Source organism: Athalia rosae, chromosome 6, assembly GCF_917208135.1.
Source record: "Athalia rosae chromosome 6, iyAthRosa1.1, whole genome shotgun sequence".
Classification (NCBI taxonomy): domain Eukaryota; kingdom Metazoa; phylum Arthropoda; class Insecta; order Hymenoptera; family Athaliidae; genus Athalia; species Athalia rosae.
The window spans coordinates 1,946,668-1,968,027 of record NC_064031.1 but is presented as its reverse complement, the minus strand read 5'-3'; the positions used below and the strand labels follow the sequence as shown (position 1 = coordinate 1,968,027).

The window sequence follows — 21,360 nt, the reverse complement described above, 5'->3', positions numbered from 1 at the left end:
TTTCGTCGGTCAGAGTTTACCAGCTCGCACAGTATATACGCGAGACGTTTCCACTGCAATTTCATTAATACTATAATAAATTGCATTTAACTACAACGCTGCACTATAATTTTTATGGCAACGCGCATCGCTGTCCCAAATAAATAAATAAATAAACATTTCTTTTTATCTTTTTCATTCTTTATCTTATTCTTTTCGCAAGAATTTATATACATGTACTTGAAATATAATTAGATAACAAAGGAATTGAAGAGGAAAAAAATCAAAAGAAGAGAACAAAATTCTTTAGCAAAGAATCATCTAAGCTCGTCAAATTCGCCGATTCGTTTCGAACGTATAGATGGTATAGGTATATATTGTGGATGGGAAAAATGCGCGCTTGGAAAATGAAAGAAAGAGAAGAAAAATGAAGAAGAAAAATGAGAAAAAACCAAACGTACGTAAGAAGTCGACTTATATAGCAGTTAATAGGATAGTACTTACTGTGTGATGATGATCGTAAAAACTTATGCAGTAATATAGCGTGAACCTCATGATTAGTTGGTGTTTAAACGGGTCAGGATATTCGCACGCCATTAAATACTTGCCTGCAATATGAGCTTATTAGCCACAGACTCATCTTACGGATGTATAGGTATACTCGTGTCTAGGCGACGAACGTTCCATCGGCAACTATTACGGTCAATTTCGCGTAGATTTCTAATTACTAGCAAAACTAATGTCTGATACACGCAGTAAAGATTGCAAAATTTATTCCTTAAGCTGCATGGATAACCGGATAAGGGTATACCGCAGTAAATCATCACGTACGAGGAGACCGACGTTACGAAGTTGCGACGATGATTTCATCTGAGGGGTTGTAATTTTTTGCTCAGGATTTTGCGGTTTTTAAACGTTGATTCATGTATTAATATTTTGCACATTCATTATCGTCGTCCAAAGAATCTGCGGAGTAAAAATAGATTAAAAATTATTCAGACGTCGAGAAACCTTGTATAGGATATAAATGGTGAATGGTGAGAATATGAAATCAAAGAATTTTAATATCCAAGTTTTTATTTAACTATATAGTCGGCTCGTTCGCGAGAAGATCGATTTTACACGTATGTACCTCCTCGCATCCTGTATAATATTTAATTTTTCTTTTTTTTTTGAATTCCAGTCGCGCCTCGTCGATACCTAATCCGAGAGAGATAGCAAAAAAATTAAACAGAAAATTGAAAAAAGAATAGATAGAAACAGTGGAAAAAATTATTCCAAGAATAATTCTATTAATAGTGTTTGAAATATCATCACTACTTACACTCTCACTCGTTTTGATATATACGCGAAAAAAAAGAGAAATGAATGAATTATTATATTGGCACACCCATCAGCAGCGGGGGCGGATCGCGCAAATGGGTATTCGCGTTTGAGAGAAACATGAGAAAAAAAATCAAACAAATAAAGAAAGAAATGAAATGAAACCAGAGGATTATGAAAAGAAACATGAAATCTGTGAAAAATTTGGTATTCGAAAACTTCTTTTCTTTCTAAATAATTCCTACGTGTGAAGGGCTGAAAACCGGATGGATGAGTAACACGGAAGAAAAAATTTTTGGGATCTTGTGAAAATGATTTGAAAAATCACGGTGTCAAAGTTTTGTTTTGCTGTTCTTTTTTCGTATTACTATTTTTCATCGCGGAAAAAAATTCAGCAGAGGGTTACCCGTGGTGTAATATCTATAAATATATGTATATTTTTTTTTCTAAACTTTTAATTCAATGAAACGAGGATGGTAATGGTATTATAGTTTTTTTGGGGTACCTCTTCAGAACGCGCTAGTCGTAAATTTCACATATCTTATAGTTGGTATGGAAGTTGTGTTAGCGGTGATGCAGGGTACGTAGGATCCGTTCTGTATAAAGATGCTTTGACTTCATTTAGTTTAGTCAGTTGAACGTGCGCTTCTCTCCGCTGTGTTGGGTGTCGGCAACTTTTGTATAATAAAATTTATACATGCCTAGCTAAAAAAAATTAATTTCCCTCGCGACTTTCTTCCCTTCGTGATTTCTTCATCATTATCATTCGATAAAAACGCACTGAAACATAAAAAATAAATAAATAAACAACCAGCTTGTACGGTTCAAATTGTAAGAATAAAAAATTTTCATTTACAATAAGCCAGTGTGGATTGAAAAAATTTTAAAAACCATTTCACCTATAGATTCATCGTGTTATACATATTGTACGTATGTGGTGTGATGAACATCGATGTTTCATTTTTCTTTTGCTTTAATCGGACAAGAAAAACCAAAAATTCGTGCTACGCGAATCATCATGCACATGCATCCAACGATATTGTTCGTTGTTTTAATAGTGATGTTTTTTTTTTTTTTAATTTATTTTCTCTCTTGAACAAATAAAATAAGGATCAATTGACGAAACGCCGTTAGGATGATTCTTGATGAAAGAAAAATGGACGTAAGAGAAAAATGAACGAAAAAAAGGGAAAAAAGTTTTCGCGTAGCAGAGCTTGGAAAAAATTCTTTCACACATTTCTCACTCGGTGGTCCTTCTACATATACACGTGATGCGATATATCAATAAATAATAATATAAAGTTCGCGGCTATCAATTAAAAGATATGTATGCTGTATATACCACGTACGATACATAGTTCTAAATGATTATGATGAAAGCGTTTAACAATCGAATCGTGATTCTTGACACATGACATAAATAAACGTATAAACAACACGAGTCAATTTATAGTAAATTATCGACTGGTAGATTATTTTTCATCTTAATTTCAACTTGTCCATTGACATGCAATTTGTCATGATCAAGACAATCGATATTTCAAACGCTAGTTATGCGGGCAATTTGCTATTTTTTATGACAGATAAAATCGATCACCCGTTCAAAGCATATGTGGGTAGAGAATATCTAAACGCAATACTGAAATGAATGAAAATGGAGAATTTTTCATTCAATTAGTTTCTGAAATAAAATCTATTTCAACGAGATTCGAAGCGCAGGAAACTTTCCCCTATCCCTCGCTCCCCATACATTAAGATTTAAGATTTCTATTTTGATTTTTCTTTTTTTCCAATGACTTTTAAACACAAACGTAAAGTGCTCCGCTGCACAGCAGATTGTTCCTATCGTGCGGTCGGCGCCAACGGCTATTAAAACCTATAAAGCAGTAAATACCAATCCACAAAATAGCTTTCAACATATTTTCCGTTTTATTTTTTCATTTTGAATTTTTATCATTATTTTTCCCCCTTCATTCAAACCACTAACTCAATTTAGAAACGACTTACATCCTCGCGTACGAAACATCCAATTATATATGTATACTTATAGGTGCGATCTCAACACCAAATTTTTAAACTTACCGCCCGCAGTTATACTGCTTTGATGTTTATACGAAAAAGATTTTATGGCTATATGCAGTTGAGTGAAAAACGAGAGAGAGAGAGACAGAGAGAAAAAAAGGAGAAAAGGAAACGAAATCGGCTGTTACTTTTTTAAATCTTTTTTTTCTTTCTCTTTCTCCAAAAAACGACTCACTTTGCCTTCTAATGCATCCACGAGATTATGTTACACGGTAGTCTTGGAGGATTTTTGAATTTTTTTGTATTCGGATGCGTGAACGGTAAGGAAAAAAAAATAAAGAACAAACGAAGTAAAATAAAATGCAATTTGTTAACATGGCGGTCGTATGAATTCTGTACGTTTTGCGGGATGTGCATCTATGCTCTGCACATCGGATATACTTATAATTATGTATATGTTTTGTAGAGGAACTCGGTGCAGCAGTCAGTAGCAGCATCAGCAGCAGCCTGAATTCGTTAAGAAATTTAAGAATGCAGTAAAACGAACTCGCATCACCATCCATTCACGAGTTAACGAGTCAACGCCACGCGTAGTAAATTCACTTCGCCTTTTTCTTTTTTTTTCTTTCAACTTTTACCCGTTCCCTCTCATCACATTTTTTATTCTCATTTTCGTTGGATTTATTCTTAACGCATCATAGATTTGAAAAAAAATAAATAAAAGTAGAAAAAGAGGAATTTGATTCGGAAATAAAACGCGATGACGCGGACGGTATCGATTACGTTCTTTGTATTTTTCAAATTGAACGAGTTTTTTTTTTTTTTTTTCTCATTAATTTTATCTATAAATACAATTCAATTATAGACGTAACTGCAATTAAGGACACACGCAATCGTCGGGAATTTGGATTCTGATCACGGAGGAGAGAGAGAGAGAGAGAGAGAGAGAGAAAAAGAGGAAGGAAATCTGCAGGAATTTAGAGCAGTTGTTCGGAGCGTTTTAAATTATTTTTTCTTCTTTCCACCGAACAAATTATATTCCAGTTATCGATTCTGTATCAGATATAGTATTGCATTAGATCCAATTCGTGCAGAATATATGTATCCTGTATAGTTTTGGAGTCTCCTGCACAGCTTTTACATATAGAGCACGCTTTTCTAGTGTAGTTCTATAGCGCGTTGGTGGTCGAGGCATTCTAACCGACCGGCTAATAAAAACGTCGTTTTATCTAATCTAATCTAATCTAATTTGGTATAATTAACGGTACATGCCAGGGAGGGTTGAACGTTTACGTACGTATATCGCATACCTATTAAAATCACACAGACGCGTGCATGCGATCGTTGGAGCAAAAAAAAACTTTCTGTTTTCAATTTTTCCCATTTTATTTATCAATCAATACACACCCGAAGAGAGTAAACGAATAACAAGGAGGAAGGAGAAATAGTCGAACTATTTCGTTAGCAAAAAAACGAATCGTCGTTGCAATCACGATCACGATCGATTGATTGATCTATTTTATATTAGTGTAGAAATAGGCATACCAAATATGGGAAAGACTAATATATTCGAATACCGTATACATTTGATAATTATTTAGTCGTTTACCGTAAAGTCTGTGAGGGAAAAAATGAAGAGATAATCGAAAAAACGAAACGAAAAAAAATAATTTCAACGCACACAGGGGTGTACGGGTGTAGTTATACGTCTATCTGTAATTGCCGCAATTGCTTCCGAACAAGCTGGTTGTTTTGTAAAGCGAAAAAGTGTACGACAGAAAACGTCACAGTGCTACCTAACTCATATTCGTTTCCCCGGTTTTTTTTTTTTTTTTGCTCCCTCCGGAAAAGAAAAGTGATAAAAAGTGAAAAAGAAAAAACCATAAAAAAAAAAAAACACAATTACACTCATTGATCGAGCCATTAACCCTTATTCATTTCTCTATCTATTCTCTAGATTTTAATTGCAGTCTGTACTTAGTGCGAATTGGATAATGACCTCCTGTATATACACATGTATATGAAAATTATTTATTGAACGGCATAACTATGATAAACCCGCCTGATAATAATACATTTTAAATTATCGATACAGCCGTACGTATACGTGTATACGCTGAAAGACGTTCGATTTTCAATCATGTTTAAATAAAAATATCGCAGAGATTTTTCAAACGACAGTAATAAAAACATCAACGATAATCATCCCGTGATTGTGTGAAGTTTAATATTTTTTTCTTCCGACATGAATAAAGCCTAAATATCTCTACGGACGAGAATATAATTTATTCATTGATTAAACCGTATATATGTGTACAGGTAACTTTATCGCAATGCATCGAGGACAAGTTTTCACGTTTTTGCCATTAATTTCGGTAAGATATAATGAAATGAGAAAAAAATTCTCATCCATATAATTATACACCGTGTTTCGAATGTGAATTACCTACTCTTCTCAACAGAACATTTTCGCAACATTATCGCTCACGAAAAAAGCATCTGAAAATCATAATCGATGTAGTCGAAAAATTGAATGGATAACGAAATAGACGAAAGCGAAAGAATAAACGAGAAAAAAATCATTTGTTGCACGGATAATTTAAGCGTTACGTAAGCCCGCGGATCAGGTGCAGGTCTTTGAAAAATTGAGTTATCAATCCGATGGGAACGAACGAAATTCTACATAAATTATAAATTGGGGCGTAGCGAACACATGTGTACGTATTGATTGAATCGTGTTCGATGATGATGATGATGATGATGATGATGACGGTGTAGCCATTAAGCACATACATATCCGTAGGATACGTGAAAACGTGTTAGGTATAATAGTTATACGGAGGCTAGAGCCAAAGTAAATATTTTATACCTAGATTTAAACTGGTCTTTCGATCTAGCGGTGAAATATATAGATATTTGGGAACGTACGTCCGCGTGTAATGCACATGGGTATATATAAATATATATATATATATGTACGTACGTAATAACTGACCGCGTTACGGAAGCTGAATGGATCACTTGATGACGTGAGCATTGGAAACGTTTCACGCACCCTGAATACCTAGATGTGTACATAGGACAAAGACACGTACATACGCTAGAAAATAGGTGGGCAGCAAAAATCTACGACGTTACCGCGCGTATCTGTATCTGGTATTATTATTAGATTTACCCTATCGAATGTTAGCGTGCTGCAGCACGGGGCCGTCTGGATATCCAAGTATTGCGTCATAATCCTCAAGGATGTGCTTTCGATCGCTTCAGCTTCCGAAATTGGATGACGAAAACAAGGCGGCATCTGCGATCCGTGTGTACGATGTACTTACCCTGTTCTATATATTTTCAAGGGATAAAACGATTCGGTTTAAATGAGATTAAACGAAACATCAGCAAACTTTTCAATCAGATCTCCCCACCGACTCCATACTTTGGTTTCCTTCCGACGGAATTTTTTCGAGCCGCTCCGGAGGAACAATGTCGATATTAAGAATGAATGATAATCGATGACGGGGATTAATCTCTACGCGTAGAAACTCCATAGGATGAACATAAATATTAACGAAACTCCTACGCGAAATATTTCGTTTTTTTGTTTTTTTTTTCCTCCTCCGACTCGCGGCTCGTGTAATTAAAATTAATCGTCGGGGTGTTTCTTCCGGAAATAATATACACAAAGCTATACGAGGCGTGGCGAAACGATTAATAAAAGGACGAAAAAAAAAAGGTACTCGCCTAATCGAGTAGATGACAAACGATCCGCATCGGTCCTTCAAAGAAAGTAGATAACATTCCACGAGGCCCCGGGGGCGATTTTTCTTTCTTCTTCTCTCTTCGTCAGAGATTACACCGTACTGCACTTTCGTGTATCTCATCCTTCCCACGCGTCTGTACCTTTTCTTTTTCCTGTAACGAACGATGATAATATCGTCTGTTAACAATAACGACGATCGTTCTTTTATTATTCAAAATTTTGGTGTTTTAAATAAAATTTTATTACTCGTACAAAAACGTACGTTTACCTTGCGGTCGTGTACGTTGCGTAGATCGGTGGGGACCGACCGCTTCGTATTGTAATAATACTTGAACTGGTTTGTGGACAAGTAGCCGCTGCTCACCGAAGACAAGGTCGTCAATCTGGATTAGGATAAGGCGTACGTACAACAACCGACGAACACACCGTGACGTTTTGTTTATACCTTGAGGAATATTAAAGAGACGCGAACTCGTTAACCGGTACATACCGATGTGCATATAATAATGTTAAAGATGTATACAGGTATACCTCCCGAGGAGGTCAGTATATACGGACAAATGTGGCAATCATCGCAAGATGAACTGGTTATCTTTTTATTTATTTTTTTTTTCTTTTATCATACCGATACCAAGCCGTTTATAGTTAACAACAATTTTATATCCCGTAATCCATAATACTCGATGTGTAACCAGGGGATTATAATCCAAACGGAATGGCGTATAGATTTAAATTGCCTATACGTATATACATATATGCAACTGGATAACATTACGGTTGTAATTTGTGGTCGTCGATGGATTACGCTGACTTTTTGGACTCGCCTAGATAGAAATTACGATCGGATGAAGCGAAACGAGAAACATCACGAACCCCTCTAACGCGTATAAATATATATTCATTCGCCGCTTTGATCGAGGCAAGAATTATTCAAGAAAAGTGGAGAAAAAAAATCACAAGAAATTATTACACCTGTCATCTCCGATCGAAGTTGAATTCAGGCCTAATGAAAAATTTTGCAACTATATCTGCACCGCTGTAATCTGCTTATACTATAAGTAGATATAATTTTCACATAAATTTCTCAGTTCGTAACGTACGAAGTTCGCGATTCCGCAATTTCCAATCAACGATTTTCGATACCCTTCGTCTATTTTCTTCAGATATTCCTTCTTCTACTTCTACATCGGTGTAGGGGACATCTCGTAGATGGTGTTTTTACCGAACCTACGTTAAAATCTGGTTACAATCTGGTCACCACCGTGCCGAAAGGAGCAAAATCGTTGAACGTTACCGAGTTGGGTAACACGAGCAATATTCTAGGTAACGAAACGTAACTGCGTGCGTAAAACTAACTACGTGACGAACTTGAGCAAACAGCGATTTATTTTTCCCTCTTTCAGCCGTTAGACTACAAGGTCGCAAATTTTTGCTGAATGGAAACGACGCGGCGTTAAGGTCAGGGTCGGTGGAAGCTGCGGGTACGATTTTCACCTACATTCGACAGGATTCGAATCATCTGGAAAGCCTTGCCGCGGAAGGACCATTGCAAGAACCGGTCGACATCCTGGCGAGTATTAATTTCATCCCCGTACATTCTTTTCGCTTTTCATTCTCGTTTGCCCGTGAATTGTAATCGGGAATTTTTGTCGTCTGTTCGGAAAAAAATTCTGAGCACACTCTGCGATTTGACATAGCATTAGAAGTGAAGAGAACGACAAAAAATGTTATCAGTACACTTTATCGCGATATATTAGGTACACGATAAGGTAAATTTTTACGTACTATACGCACGATAATAATTATATTGAATAAAATTTTACGTTTTATACACACAATTGACTCACTTTTTATCTCGTGAAATATACGCACAATTTTATCAGGCTATTCAAATTTTCATTTTCCTTTTTTTTTTTTTTTTTTTTTTCTTCTATTCAACTTGTTGAAGAATTATTTTTCATACGATTTGTCCGCAGGTTTTTTACAGGGAACCAAATCCCGGGATAGTCTACAGGTATATCATGACGAGTGATCATTCAACGTTTGCAGCAGGACCTCCTCGTAATTCGAGATACAAAGCAGGTGCAATTTGTTTCAAATTGTTCAATCGACATTTTTGCTTCGACATGCGTGCTTTTTTCTTATTCTCTCATGTCTCTTATCGTTTATTATATTTCGACAGCTACGAGTAAAACATCGAAAATTTTTCCACCGTTGAATTACTCCAGAAGGTGAGTGTGAAAAAAAATGTTTTACCATATTTTTTTTGGCATTTTTTTTTCTCATCGTGTTTCGTCTTTGAACAGAAGAGATCATTCGCAAGGAAGACATCGAATGTCGGGTGACGAGGCCAAGCCAGCAGTGCTAACTAATCAACCTCAACGTAAATTGAGAAGACGAAGATTTGCTTGGAAAAGTTTCGGTCTTACTGACTGTAATAGATTTTGTGGCGGTGGTAAGACGTGTTTCGATGATGATAATGTTGGAGAAATTTTTTCATTCGTTTTGATGATGGTATTTTTGTTGATTTTTGTCAAAATTAAGGTGTTCAAGTAACCCGATTCGTTTGCGTCCGTGAACAATCGCAGATTCAAGTTTCCGAAAAAAGGTGTCATCATCTGGAAAAGCCAGTTGGACAATCGGTCAGATGCAACACTCGTCCATGTCCTGCAAAGTTAGTATAAGTCCTGTTGTAAAAAGTTGATGACCCGGATGGGTTTTTAATCAAATCGACAATTGCCAAGACAAAAAAATGCTAAACTTACAGCCCCAGATTTTTCACAAAATGGGAGTCGGAATTCGACATTTTTTTTTTTGGGTTTTCTATGATATGCTTATGTATTTTGATCTCAGGAATCCGAATTCACAAGTTAAATTAGTCTATCTCTAAAATTGACCGAGATATCGCCAATTCTCAGCTTTTTGGGGCCAAAAATAAAAAATTGATTTTATAGTCTATATTAAAGTAATTTGAGCTCAGGAATCCGAATCTGGGAGAAAAATTGATCTATTTTAAAAAATGACCGAGTTATCCCCATTTTTTCGCATTTTTTGGCATAAATTTGAAGATATCTCGAAGGGAAAAAATCGTAGCTCAATTTGGACAACGGATTCGTGTTCCTGAGGTCAAAATACATGAGAAAAGTGCCATACGATCAATTTTAAAAAATAAAAATTTTTGGCCAAAATTTGAAAAAATCGTAAGGGGTACCCCTTGGAAAAATCTCAAATTTTGGCCGAAAATTTTTATTTTTAAAAATTGATCGTATGGCACTTTTCTTATGTATTTTGACCTCAGGAACACGAATCCGTCGTCCAAATTGAGCTACGATTTTTTCCCTTCGAGATATCTCCATTTTTATGGTAAAAAATGCGAAAAATTGGGGATAACTCGGTCAATTTTATAGATAGTTCAATTTTCCTTCCGGATTCGGATTTCTGAGCTCAAATTACATCAAGATAGACTAAAAAATCAATATTTTATTTTTGACCCCAAAAAGCTGAAAATTGGCGATAACTCGTTCAATTTTAGAGATAGATCAATTTTTCTTCCAGATTCGGATTCCTGGGGTCAAAATACGTGAGAAAAGCATATTAAACCCAATTGAAAAAATGATTTATTTTCTGCTCAAAAATCGAATTTTTTTTGGTTCTTCAAGAGTAATCTCACATATCATCAAATCCGAAATCCAAATCTGAAAGCCAAAATCACCTACTCATGCAATCGATCGAGTAATCATCAATTATTCGCTGTTGGGAGCAGAAAAATTATAAGACATATCGAGTAGTTTTAGTCGTAGACCCACTTTGATTCATCACAATTCATGCAAAATTTTTGGCCAAAATTTGAGATTTTTCCAAGGGGTACCCCTTACGATTTTCTCGTAGAGATTCTAATTTCGAAATTGCCTATCGACACTGTCAGCGAGACCGAGTGGGGTGGACGTTGATTACCATCGACGAAGTTGTGGCTCCAGAACTTTGCCGAACATTATGATATTTACACCGAAACGAGGGTTCGCCGTGAACTCCTATTGGTCGATACACCGTACGTATCCTCGCGAACGGATAATATCCCGGCTAAAACGGATAATATCCCGAGCGGTTTGTTGTGAGACGTCACCTCTGCTCAGCCCTGAAGGTGACGCCTCAAAACAAACCGCTACGCTGCTGGCTACGCTGACTCCAGCAAAGCTCTCGGAAATCCGAATCTGAAAGTTAAATTGATCTGCCTCTAAAATTCCTCGAATTATCGCCAATTTTTTGATTTTTGGAGTAGAAAATCTGAGATACCTCGATGGGATTTATCGCTACCATGGTCATGTATTTCGTTTCTAACAATTTTTCCCCATGAATCGTGGCTTTTGGTGTTAATATCAAATGAGCTGAGCACGGTTTCTGAAAGCCCTCAAATCGCACCTGTGAATTGAAGTATAATAACGGAAGCCAAAGAAAATTTTTATTTTCGAATTTCCGAGTGTCGAAAACACGTCCAAAGTATTCAGGGCACGCTAAATAATATCAGACGTCTGTTGAATATTCGCTTTAATTTGAAACGATGAAAATAAATAAAATATATAACACACGCAATGCTCTAACGTCTAACAGAAATGAGGACTTTCAAAAAGTAAAAGACAATCTCCAGTTAATTATAACAGCGTCGAAAGAAGAATAAAAAAGCATGAAAAACTTCAGCAGCTATATCTGCGTTCATCCGTCAAGATTTATACAAACTTGAAACGGGCGACACGTGCCCATTTTGAAAATAAATGTCCCCCCCCCCCCCCCCATAATTTTTTTCATTCCTTTTCGGATTCTGTTCTATCTTTTTTTTGTCATCGGTGTGTAATTTTAATTTAGATGGAGGGCCGGTGCATGGAGCGAATGTTCGGTCAGCTGCGGCGGCGGATTTCGTACACGTGAATTAGAATGCGTTCAAGAAGTAACGCCAGTTTTAACGATGCGTGTAGCTGACGGAGCTTGCATAGAACCGAATATTTTACCGGTCAAAGAAGCTTGCGTTAATTCACCGTGCGACGATAAAAAACGTTCGAAAATCCAGTCGACGAAAGAGACGGTAGATCTGAACCCCGGGACAAATCGAGCGGAATGGAAGACCGAGACGTGGTCAGAGGTGGGTCTTGTTTGAAACCAAAAAAAAAAACCGAGAGAAAGAATTTGAACAAATAATCAACAGTGTCAACGTTGCGCGTTACGTACGTGTTGCAGTGCTCGACTTCCTGCGGTCCAGGAATAAGGAAAAGGGTAGTTTTCTGCTCTCCAAATATAAATGGGCGTAATTGTATTCCGGCTGAAAAACCGCCGACAGAAGAATCCTGCGATTTGGGAACTTGCGCCGTTAAAACTTTACCAACAACAACCGTTAATTCGAATGCAATTACCGCAGCCAACAGCAGATGGTTGTACACGGAATGGTCACGTCAGGTTGGTAGGAATAATCATCGTTAAAATTACTTGGCAATTTTTCTTCGTAAAAATGGGTATGCCATTATACTCGTATACTTACAGTGCTCGGCGGACTGCGGGACGGGAATTCAATGGCGAAGAGTAGCTTGTGGTTCATCCCCAAGCGATACGTGCGACGAGTCGAGTAAACCGAAAATAAGCAGGGAATGTACCGCAGATGCAAGTTGCAGCGGGCATTGGTTCGCCGGTCCGTGGACTCGGGTAATTAGGCTCTCGTGTATTTGACCGATTAAATTTTCAAAGGAAAAAATCATCGTTCTTTCCAGTGTTCGTCTGCGTGCGAGATCGGCGAACAGACTAGAGAAGTTGTTTGCATAGCGAAGATTCACGGTAGTCCTCGTTTGGCATTGGAAATGAATTGTCCGGCGGAGAAACCGGAAGTCAAAAGACACTGCAGAGGACCACCTTGTTCCGCTGCTTGGTTCACTTCGGATTGGTCCGAAGTAAGCGATTGAAAAAATAGACGCGAAAGCCCTCGTTCTATTTTCTATTTTTAACTTCCATCGATAAATCTTCGTTCTTCATTTTTCAGTGCACTCGGTCGTGCGGCAAGGGTGTGCAGCAAAGAGAAGTTAAATGTATAGGTGGGAACGGGCGGGATTGCGTGGAATCCGATCGACCGATTGTAAAAAGATTGTGCAACGAACAGCCCTGCAAAAATCAACAGGACAATTATGGGACTATTCAGATTCAAAATGACCCGGAGATATCGAACCGTAAGTGGCGATTATTCCGTAACTGGAAAAGAAAAGAAATGACGAAAATTTTACCAATATTTCAGGCCTCGACGAAAACTCCGAGTGCAAAGACACCAACTTCAATTGTCCCCTTGTGGTTCAGGCTAGACTCTGCAATTACAATATCTACAGAAAAACGTGCTGCCTTTCGTGCTCCAAGGCACGTCAAGTCAATGAATAAAACTCGTCGTTAAGTATGAACATATACGAACAAATAGATTACGTAGAAACAATATCTAAAAAAAGAACAATGACAGCGAATCTCTATGAATAATTAATGTGGTAGGATAACTTGCACATATACTTGTATGAAATTGACGATGAAAAAAAAAAAAAAAAAATGGAGGACTATTTCCCGGCGAGATAATTGATCTTAAATGTATTGTATATATCTATATATTTATAACATACATATGTGTATAGTTAATGTATATACGTTGATCCGATCTAGTGAAAACTATTATGGAAATATACTACTCGGTGTATTTGTTACAATAAAAGCATGAAGCTGATGAAAAGCTCGCAATTTTTATTGAAGATGACGAGGGAAAAAAGGGTCTACCAAGTTGACTTTGTAGCAGGATTGCTTCCAAAAATATTCGAGAATCGGAGAAAATTGTTTTTTTAGAAAAGATCGAGCTGGAATTTATTCATCGGGCGCCATTTTATCTGGAGTTGAAAACTGTGAATTTCATTTTCTGAAAAAAATCGATTACTGCGTTCAGTTTAACGTTCTTCGATTCGTAGCATGGTCTCGTTCTTCAACATCAGCAGGAAATTTCCTTCGTCGAATTCAATCGGATATGTGAAATTTGGTCCTGGTTCGAAGCGATACTTCGCCAAGAGGCTGGCGATTCCGATTTTCGTTTGTAGCAATCCGAATCTCGAACCTGAAAGACGTGGAATTGGACGGAAGAAAAGAGATAGAGAAGAATTTTTCACATCGAAATGATTAAAAAATCACCTATGCAGTTTCTAGGACCTTCGCCGAACGGTAAATAAGAATACTGATGTCTCGTCGCGATATTTTCTTCGTTGAATCTTTCGGGATCGAATGAATCAGGACTTGGAAATACGTCGGGATCCGAATGAAGTCCCAACAACGGGACGATGACCTGAGTTCCTTTTTCCACCATAAGTCCCGTTCCGGGTAATTCGATATTGTCGGCACATATTCTGCTCAAAATTGGCAGCGGTGGATATTTTCTGAGCGTTTCTGTCGAAGGTAAGAAAAATAACTTATTGTTAGAAAAAGGAAGGCAAACGATCATTCGAACAGAATTGATTACATCATCTCTGCTCTCGCATCAGACAAAAATTCATCAACCCACCAGATATTACTTTATGGAGATAGGTCATCGCGTTTACACTTTCGTAGGTGAGGCCCCCAAATTTGTCAATCACCGATTCGATCTCGTCAGCTAATTTTGTTTGGATATCCCGATGAACCGCCAATTCTATGAGGCAGAACGTAGCCGTTGAAGATGAAGTTTCGAAACCGGCAACCCAGAATATAAAAGCTTGGGCAGCTCCTTCCAGCATGGTAATTTTTCCATCGGCATTCTCTGTCAGTTTTCAATTAGTTTCTGTACGGTGAGCTTTTTATTTGGTTTTTTTTTTTTTGTTTTTTTTTGCGTTTTATTTACCCGATATGTGGGGCATTTTTCCATCGTCGTCGTGAACGTATCCTTTGTTCATCAATTGGATAAGCAGATCTAGAAAATCTTTCTTCACGACGTTATTCGCCGTCCTGTACTCGACCACTTCCTTGAAAAGGCCGATAAAGAAGTCGGATAACTCCGGCTCACTGATTCTCATATTGAAGAACTTTAGCACACCAGGGGCAACGCCTATGAAAACATTTTTCAAGGGTCTCGGTGCGAAGATTTTACGACCCCACGACCTGAACTCGTTATCCGGATTCTTCAGACTATCACATTTTATGCCGAACGCTACAGAAGCGATGATATCGGTGGCGTACCTACGAAATTCGTGTAACGGATTCGGAGTTGTTATTTCTCATCGGAAACTCTTAGGATCCATTTGATGTCCGATCAACTCACCTGGCCATGAGATCTTTGACGTCTACAAGTTTTTTCTCCTTCGCTATATCCGCGACACTCTGTGCAAGTTCAATTCCAGTCTCTTCCACGGTTGAAAACATGTGTTTCATTTTACCGGAAGTGAAGGTCGGCGTCAATTTGGCTCGCAAATTTTTCCACTTGTTTCCATTGAGGAAAACTAAATGGGCCGTCAAAGGGTCGGCTTTTTCGTTGCTGTACAAACCGCGGTCGTGAAAGTGTTGAAATTCTTTCGTGAGGACGAAACGGACGAGGTCGGGATCGTTCACGACTAAAGTTCGTCTGTGCAACACGTAGAAACCATATACCGGACTTTTTCTAAAACGTAGGTACGAATCGCGGAAGAATTTACCTGAACAGATAACAAGAAAATCAATCATTTCCATCGAACTTTTGCAACGTTCCTTTGCGATCGACACACAATTGCGATTTCTTACCAAAACCGGATTTGGCAATAGCGAGGAGACTGCCGAATGGACCGACCGGTTCGATTTGCGGAATTCCTCTGGACCTCCAGTAATTGTGAAGGACGTATTTGAAGTACAAACATAGCGCTAATATTACGGCGATTACGGTACCGAATAACTGCAACAGAAATTGTTGCGTAAAAAACGACATGACTGTCGGTTGTTGCGCGTACGATTATATAAACTGCAGCTTCGAAATTCTCGCCATTAAAGTCCTCGTAGCTCGCTGAACTGGTTGCAACTGAGTGAACGTTGACCGAGAAATTCGCTATCTGAACAGATTCTCCCCGCTACATTCTGAAATCAACCGGTCAGCTGATGTGTATGTTTGCAGATTATGCAGCCGCGGTATGGAGCACCGGAGAATGAGATATCTGAGTTTTTAGGAAAACGGGATCAGCCGATCGAACAAAAATTTATTATCACAACCCTACGAACATTAATGAACATTAAAAAGCTCTGTAAAACGACCAAAGTTTTATCTCCTTTCGATTCGAAGCGTTACATTGCTGTTCGGAGTATGGACGAAACTACCTCTGTCCACAGGCATCGGGACTCTGGTATCTGGTCCTGGTAAAAATCGGTATTTCGAGAGGAGGGTAACGACGCCCATTTTGGTTTGAAGGTAACCGAACCTCATCCCTGTAATTCAAAAGAGAGAGATCCCTCGCTTGTAAAACTCTGAATATTCTGCGATTTTTTCAAACTTACCGATACAATTTCTCGGACCTTCCCCGAAAGGTAGGTAAGAGTAACGATGCCTGCTGGCAATATTTTCCTGATCGAATCGCTCTGGATCGAATACGTCGGGATCTGGGTATATTTCTGGATCCGCGTGGAGTCCGTACACCGGAATTACGACGGATGTTCCTTTTGGAATCACTGTACCAGTTCCGGGCAAGGGTACGTCCTGATTTGCCTGACGACTCAGAGTTGGAACGGTCGGATGTTTCCGGAGAGTTTCTAAAATTGATTCGAATAATTTTTTGATTAAAAAAAAGAACGTACACGCCAACGAGGAGTATAACTAACCCGATATCACTTTCTGTAGGTAAGTCATTTCTGCCAAACATTCGTAAGTTAGATCGCCATGTTTTTTCAGGACATCGTTTATCTCGTCGCTTAGTTTATCTTGGATATCCTGATTCAATGACATCTCGTAGAGAATAAATGACGTGGTTGTCATTGAGGTTTCGAAGCCGCCCAACCAAAAACCAAATGCTTGTGCGGCCGCCTCAGTCATCGAAAGTTTCGCATCGGTATTCACTGCGTTTTTTTTTTTAATGAAAATTAACGATCTCCCTAACGATTGTTCAAAAAATAATTGGGGGGGGGGGGGCGAATTGTCTCACTTGATTTTCCCGGTGACTCCTCACTACCGTGACCCTGGATGTGGCCTCTATCCGTTAGTTGCATAAGGAGTTCTAACAAGTCCTTTCGCACAATGTTCTTGGACGTTCTGTACTCCACGGTATCCTCGAAAGCCTTGAGAAAGAAATCGCTGCACTTCTTGTCGAACGCACGAATGCCGAAAAATGACAATGCTCCCGGGAACAGTGAGAACATTGTGTTCGCTATTGGTCTCGCTTCGAACACTTTTTTGCCATAAACGTGAAATTCGGATTTCACATTTTTCAGACTGTTACACTCGATACCGAAGGCGACCGACGCGATAACGTCGGTGAAAAATCTGGGGGGGTGCAGAAAACGTAAGAAATGAAAGAGGAGAAAGAGGAAACGAACAGTCCATCGGAATTCGATGACTCGTTTTATCTGAAAAACGATTTTCACCCACCTTCCCAACAGGTCCTTTACCCCGATTAAATTGGTCTGCTGAATTTTTTCCCCAACACATTCCGACAGTTGTTCAGCGGCAAGTTTTACCGTAGCGAACATGTACTTCATTTTTCCAGAGCTGAACGTAGGCGATAATTTATTTCTTATGTTTTTCCATTTTGCACCGGGTAATAGAAATAATTGACCTGTCATGGGGTCCAATTTTTCGTCGTAGAACATTGCGCGGTCTTGGAACTTCGGAAATTCTTTGGTCAGTATCAATTTTATGATATCGGGATCCCGAATCACTAAATGCGGTTTGAAAAACGAGTACATTCCAACAACTTGATGCGATTTAAATTTCAAATACAAATCTCGCGTGTATTCACCTGTTAATGAAAATTAGAGGGTTTTATAAAAGATAACAAATTCTCTTAAATCATCCATCTCATTGTCAGTCGTTTACAATTTTGAATTCTTTTTTATTTTACCAATCGATAATTTGGCGGTGAAAATTGGCCACGAATCTCCGAATGGGACGACCGGATCGGTCTGGGGTATTCCTCTCGAACTCCAGTATTTAAAAGTCACATTTTTCAGATAAATATACACGAAACCAACGATCCCAATGACCACTCCAAAAATTTGCAGGGAAAACGACATTTTTGTACTATTTATCCGGACCAACTGTGAAATGCACGATTTCGTGGATCGCGTACAAAATTAATCCCAGAAAACTTTCAAAAATCTTAATGCATTGAAATTATTCATTGATTTCATACGACTGCTACGAACTACTGATCATTTCTCTCCGGTCTAAGGTGAATTTAAACGAACGGTCAACTCCGAATTCCCCCCTACTACAAATTATCGATGACTTTCCACATTTTTCCACGCCTCCGTGTTTAAGTTTCTATGTTTGTCGATGAAGGGACGTGTCCGTTAACGTGATTCATTTTGTGGATCAGAAAAATTATCTGAGTTCCAAACTTTCACCTCCTGTGCAGGGCTGCTTTCGATTCTGAAGTATTTCGCTTCTGGTGCCACGACAATCAGGAGAAAAACAAATAAATAAATAAAAGAAATAGAAAAATTCTTACGTACTTACTTTTCTACAAGTATTATCGAAGAAAAACATTACCGTATAATTATAAACTCGTTATCAATGGAGCGTACGTCGAGGCACGTGGCTCGTTCCAGTTTCTTGGAACAGATTGTGTCTCGTTAACGCTGATTCACGTTGAATTATCGACTTGTTTGCAGAGTCGTTGTACACTTTTTTTCCGATAACAATTAAGTTTCAAGTTATCCTCGTCCGGGCATAACGTAAAGCTGGATTTACAGTAGGGCAGAGTTACTTGAAAATAACGTTTACTCAATGAGTGTGAATCGCAGACCTTTGCTCTGCAATTATTCCGAAAGCTGAGCCTGACGAAAGCCAAAAACAAGGGAATCAATGACGAGTGAAAGTCGCAGCGATGTTTCCATAGCCGAATTTGTTCGTATCGAGTTTATTCGTAACCGGACAAATGTCCGACAATAATTTCGCATTGAAAGCAAACACCCCCCAGCCCCTGATGTATCCCCATTCGAAAATATCCACGTATTTCGAATCTCGTGGAACAAATCATCGCGGTTCGACCCTGAGTGTTATGTCGTCATCTGGGCCGAGGACGAAATTTCCCTTATTTATTCCCATCGGTATTTTCAAATCTGGTCCCGGAGTGAAACGGTACTTGGACAGTAAGCCGATGAGGCCGATCTTCGTCTGTACCAATCCGAACCGCTTCCCTGTTGCGTGCAGGAGTAGAAAATTAACGAAAAATCTGATTTGAAAAATTGGTAGAAAAAAAAATTAACGCACCGATACAATTTCTTGGCCCCTCGCCGAAAGCCAGATAAGAATATTGGTGTCTCGCGGCGATCGATTCTTCGCTGAATCGTTCTGGGTCAAATTTATCTGGATCTGGCCAAGTGTCCGGATCCCGATGCAGTCCGAACACCGGAATAATGACCGAGGTTCCTTTCGTTACTCGGAGACCGTTTACCGGAAGTACGATGTCCTTCGTACATTCTCTGTTCAACGTTGGAAGGGACGGATATTTTCTCAGCGTTTCTAAAAATCATAATAAAAACGTCGAGTAATCCGAAGACAAGGAATTACGATTGAGCAGTCGAACGAACGGGGTAACTGACCGCTTACAACCTTGTGGAGATAGGGCATTTCCCTTATACTGTCGTACGTTAAATCTCCAAATTTATTCAACACCTCGTTTATTTCGGTGGCAACTTTTTCTTGAATATTTTGATTCAGTGACAATTCGTAGAGGCAGAACGCCGCGGTCGTTGACGAAGTTTCGAAACCAGCCAGCCAAAATACGAATGCCTGGGCAACCCCTTCCAGTATCGTGATCTTCCTGTCTTCCTCGCCTGTGTCCGCTTTACGATTAAACCCAAAAAAAAAATAGAAAGATCAGATTTCCGATGCGTTACATGAGTCTGGATTCTTCTTTGTCGTGTTTCACCTGAGACCGAAGATTTGGATTTCTTGGAATCATCGTCCTCTTCCAGATGCCCCGTGTTCATCAGTTGCATTATCAAATTCAAAAAATCTTTCCTCACTATTTTGTTCTCCGTTCTGTATTTAACGGTATCCTTGAATGCGTCGGTAAAAAAATTTTTAATGTCCTCGTCAACCAGAGGGATTTTCAAAAGGTTTGCCAACGATGGAACCAGGATACACAGGGCGTTTTGTATCGGCCTGGGTACGAAGATTCTGCGACCTCGGGCGCGAAAGTCTGCGTCTGGGTTGTTCAGGCTGTCGCACTGAATACCGAAAGCCGTCGATGCGATTACGTCATTCGAAAAACTGTACGGTTATACAGAGAAGGAGAGAATGAATCTGCCGAATCACGTTACAAAAGGAATAATTATCGAGCTGACCTTGCCATGAGTTCTTTTACTTCCACGAGTTCCGAATTCTTCGCCTTGTCCGCAACGAATGTTGATAGTATTTCGGATATTTCTTTTACCACGAAAAACATTTGCTTCATTTTGCTCGATGTAAATGTTGGGGAAAACTTGTGCCTTAAAAATCTCCATTTCTTACTCGGTAACAAAAAAAGATTACCGGCCAAGTGGTCGGCATCGACGTTGCAGTAAAGTCCGCGATTTTGAAAATGGGAGAACTCCTTCGTGAGGATGAAACGCACGATTTCCGGGTCGACGGCCACCAGTGTGGGCCTGTGAAAAGTGTATATGCCGAAGACGGGCAGTTTTCGGAACTCCAAATACTTGTCGCGAAGATATTCACCTGAAAATTTTTTTTCCTCACCACAGATTAGATGAGTGGAAAAATTCTAAACTTAGAAAAACGTAAAAAAAAAACAAATATCAAATTCACTTCTTACCAAGCGAAATATTTCGCGAAAGCACTGGCCACAGGCTTCCAAACGGGACGATTGGTTTCACAAAATCCACATTTCTCGAACTCCAATAGTCGAATGTTACATATTTCATATAAATGTACCCGCAAACGATTAGCGCGATTATTGTTCCGATAAATTGTAATAAAAAATTCACCAAGTAATACACCATTATGGCTACGCTGTTATACCGTGCGTATATGTTAACGTCGAATTCAACAATTGAAATAAATTTTTACATGTGAAACGTTAGATGAGAAACCTTGACAAGGACGGGCAGACAACTGTGGCGAAAAGAATTTGCTAATC

At 38.8% G+C, this 21,360-nt stretch overlaps 3 protein-coding genes and 2 long non-coding RNA genes across 8 annotated transcripts; 1 reads left to right on the top strand and 4 right to left on the bottom strand.

The window, feature by feature from the left end:
- Positions 1 to 1,038: 1,038 nt before the first annotated feature.
- On the bottom strand, positions 1,039 to 6,659 carry LOC110117348. The gene is made up of 3 exons (XR_002305980.3): positions 6,500 to 6,659; positions 6,308 to 6,388; positions 1,039 to 2,082 (listed from the first exon to the last, which is right to left on the bottom strand). It is a non-coding gene; the product is annotated as an uncharacterized LOC110117348 (long non-coding RNA).
- LOC105691735 (ADAMTS-like protein 4) lies at positions 1,924 to 13,664 on the top strand. Of its 4 annotated transcripts, none has more exons than XM_048657730.1 (14): positions 1,924 to 1,981; positions 5,282 to 5,699; positions 8,242 to 8,401; positions 8,482 to 8,648; positions 9,055 to 9,160; positions 9,261 to 9,309; positions 9,385 to 9,533; positions 9,623 to 9,752; positions 11,939 to 12,212; positions 12,308 to 12,523; positions 12,608 to 12,766; positions 12,832 to 13,008; positions 13,098 to 13,281; positions 13,347 to 13,664. In XM_048657730.1, the coding sequence occupies exons 2-14, from the start codon at positions 5,634 to 5,636 to the stop codon at positions 13,481 to 13,483; spliced, it is 1,974 nt and encodes a 657-aa protein (XP_048513687.1). In that variant the 5' UTR covers positions 1,924 to 1,981; positions 5,282 to 5,633; the 3' UTR covers positions 13,484 to 13,664. The 4 variants fall into 4 exon arrangements, with proteins under 4 accessions (XP_048513687.1, XP_048513689.1, XP_048513686.1 ...); XM_048657732.1 differs by having other exon boundaries at positions 1,941 to 2,133; positions 9,388 to 9,533; XM_048657729.1 differs by having other exon boundaries at positions 1,941 to 2,133.
- On the bottom strand, positions 7,061 to 13,477 carry LOC110117350. Its single transcript, XR_003150331.2, has 4 exons — positions 13,336 to 13,477; positions 12,606 to 13,216; positions 7,347 to 7,461; positions 7,061 to 7,230 (listed from the first exon to the last, which is right to left on the bottom strand). It is a non-coding gene; the product is annotated as an uncharacterized LOC110117350 (long non-coding RNA).
- An 18-nt stretch (positions 13,665 to 13,682) lies between the features above and the next one.
- Positions 13,683 to 18,653, bottom strand: LOC125501355. The gene is made up of 12 exons (XM_048656839.1): positions 18,118 to 18,653; positions 17,646 to 18,015; positions 17,203 to 17,540; positions 16,883 to 17,116; positions 16,562 to 16,813; positions 16,333 to 16,492; positions 15,821 to 16,023; positions 15,366 to 15,735; positions 14,949 to 15,283; positions 14,634 to 14,867; positions 14,267 to 14,518; positions 13,683 to 14,192 (listed from the first exon to the last, which is right to left on the bottom strand). The coding sequence occupies exons 1-12, from the start codon at positions 18,287 to 18,289 to the stop codon at positions 14,029 to 14,031; spliced, it is 3,084 nt and encodes a 1,027-aa protein (XP_048512796.1). The 5' UTR covers positions 18,290 to 18,653; the 3' UTR covers positions 13,683 to 14,028.
- Positions 18,654 to 19,107: 454 nt separating this feature from the next.
- Positions 19,108 to 21,360, bottom strand: LOC105691738 (cytochrome P450 6a2-like). Its single transcript, XM_048657733.1, has 6 exons — positions 21,037 to 21,360; positions 20,570 to 20,939; positions 20,152 to 20,495; positions 19,823 to 20,065; positions 19,491 to 19,742; positions 19,108 to 19,417 (listed from the first exon to the last, which is right to left on the bottom strand). Exons 1-6 carry the CDS (start codon positions 21,221 to 21,223, stop codon positions 19,254 to 19,256), a joined length of 1,560 nt encoding a protein of 519 aa, XP_048513690.1. The 5' UTR covers positions 21,224 to 21,360; the 3' UTR covers positions 19,108 to 19,253.

What these genes read in the sequence shown, in the direction of transcription:
- LOC105691735 (XM_048657730.1), top strand. Translation starts at nt 5,634, where the DNA reads ATGTGTACAGGTAACTTTATCGCAATGCATCGAGGACAAGTTTTCACG. An exon ending in CGTTTTTGCCATTAATTTCG is followed by an intron (nt 5,700 to 8,241) that starts GTAAGATATAAT and finishes TATTTTCTTCAG; the next exon opens with ATATTCCTTCTTCTACTTCT. An exon ending in ACACGGAATGGTCACGTCAG is followed by an intron (nt 12,524 to 12,607) that starts GTTGGTAGGAAT and finishes GTATACTTACAG; the next exon opens with TGCTCGGCGGACTGCGGGAC.
- LOC105691738 (XM_048657733.1), bottom strand. Translation starts at nt 21,223, where the DNA reads ATGGTGTATTACTTGGTGAATTTTTTATTACAATTTATCGGAACAATA. An exon ending in TCTCCACAAGGTTGTAAGCG is followed by an intron (nt 19,743 to 19,822) that starts GTCAGTTACCCC and finishes TATGATTTTTAG; the next exon opens with AAACGCTGAGAAAATATCCG. An exon ending in GGGGCCAAGAAATTGTATCG is followed by an intron (nt 19,418 to 19,490) that starts GTGCGTTAATTT and finishes TGCACGCAACAG; the next exon opens with GGAAGCGGTTCGGATTGGTA.
- LOC125501355 (XM_048656839.1), bottom strand. Translation starts at nt 18,289, where the DNA reads ATGTCGTTTTCCCTGCAAATTTTTGGAGTGGTCATTGGGATCGTTGGT. An exon ending in CCTACAGAAAGTGATATCGG is followed by an intron (nt 16,814 to 16,882) that starts GTTAGTTATACT and finishes AATCAATTTTAG; the next exon opens with AAACTCTCCGGAAACATCCG. An exon ending in GTCAAAGATCTCATGGCCAG is followed by an intron (nt 15,284 to 15,365) that starts GTGAGTTGATCG and finishes CGAATTTCGTAG; the next exon opens with GTACGCCACCGATATCATCG.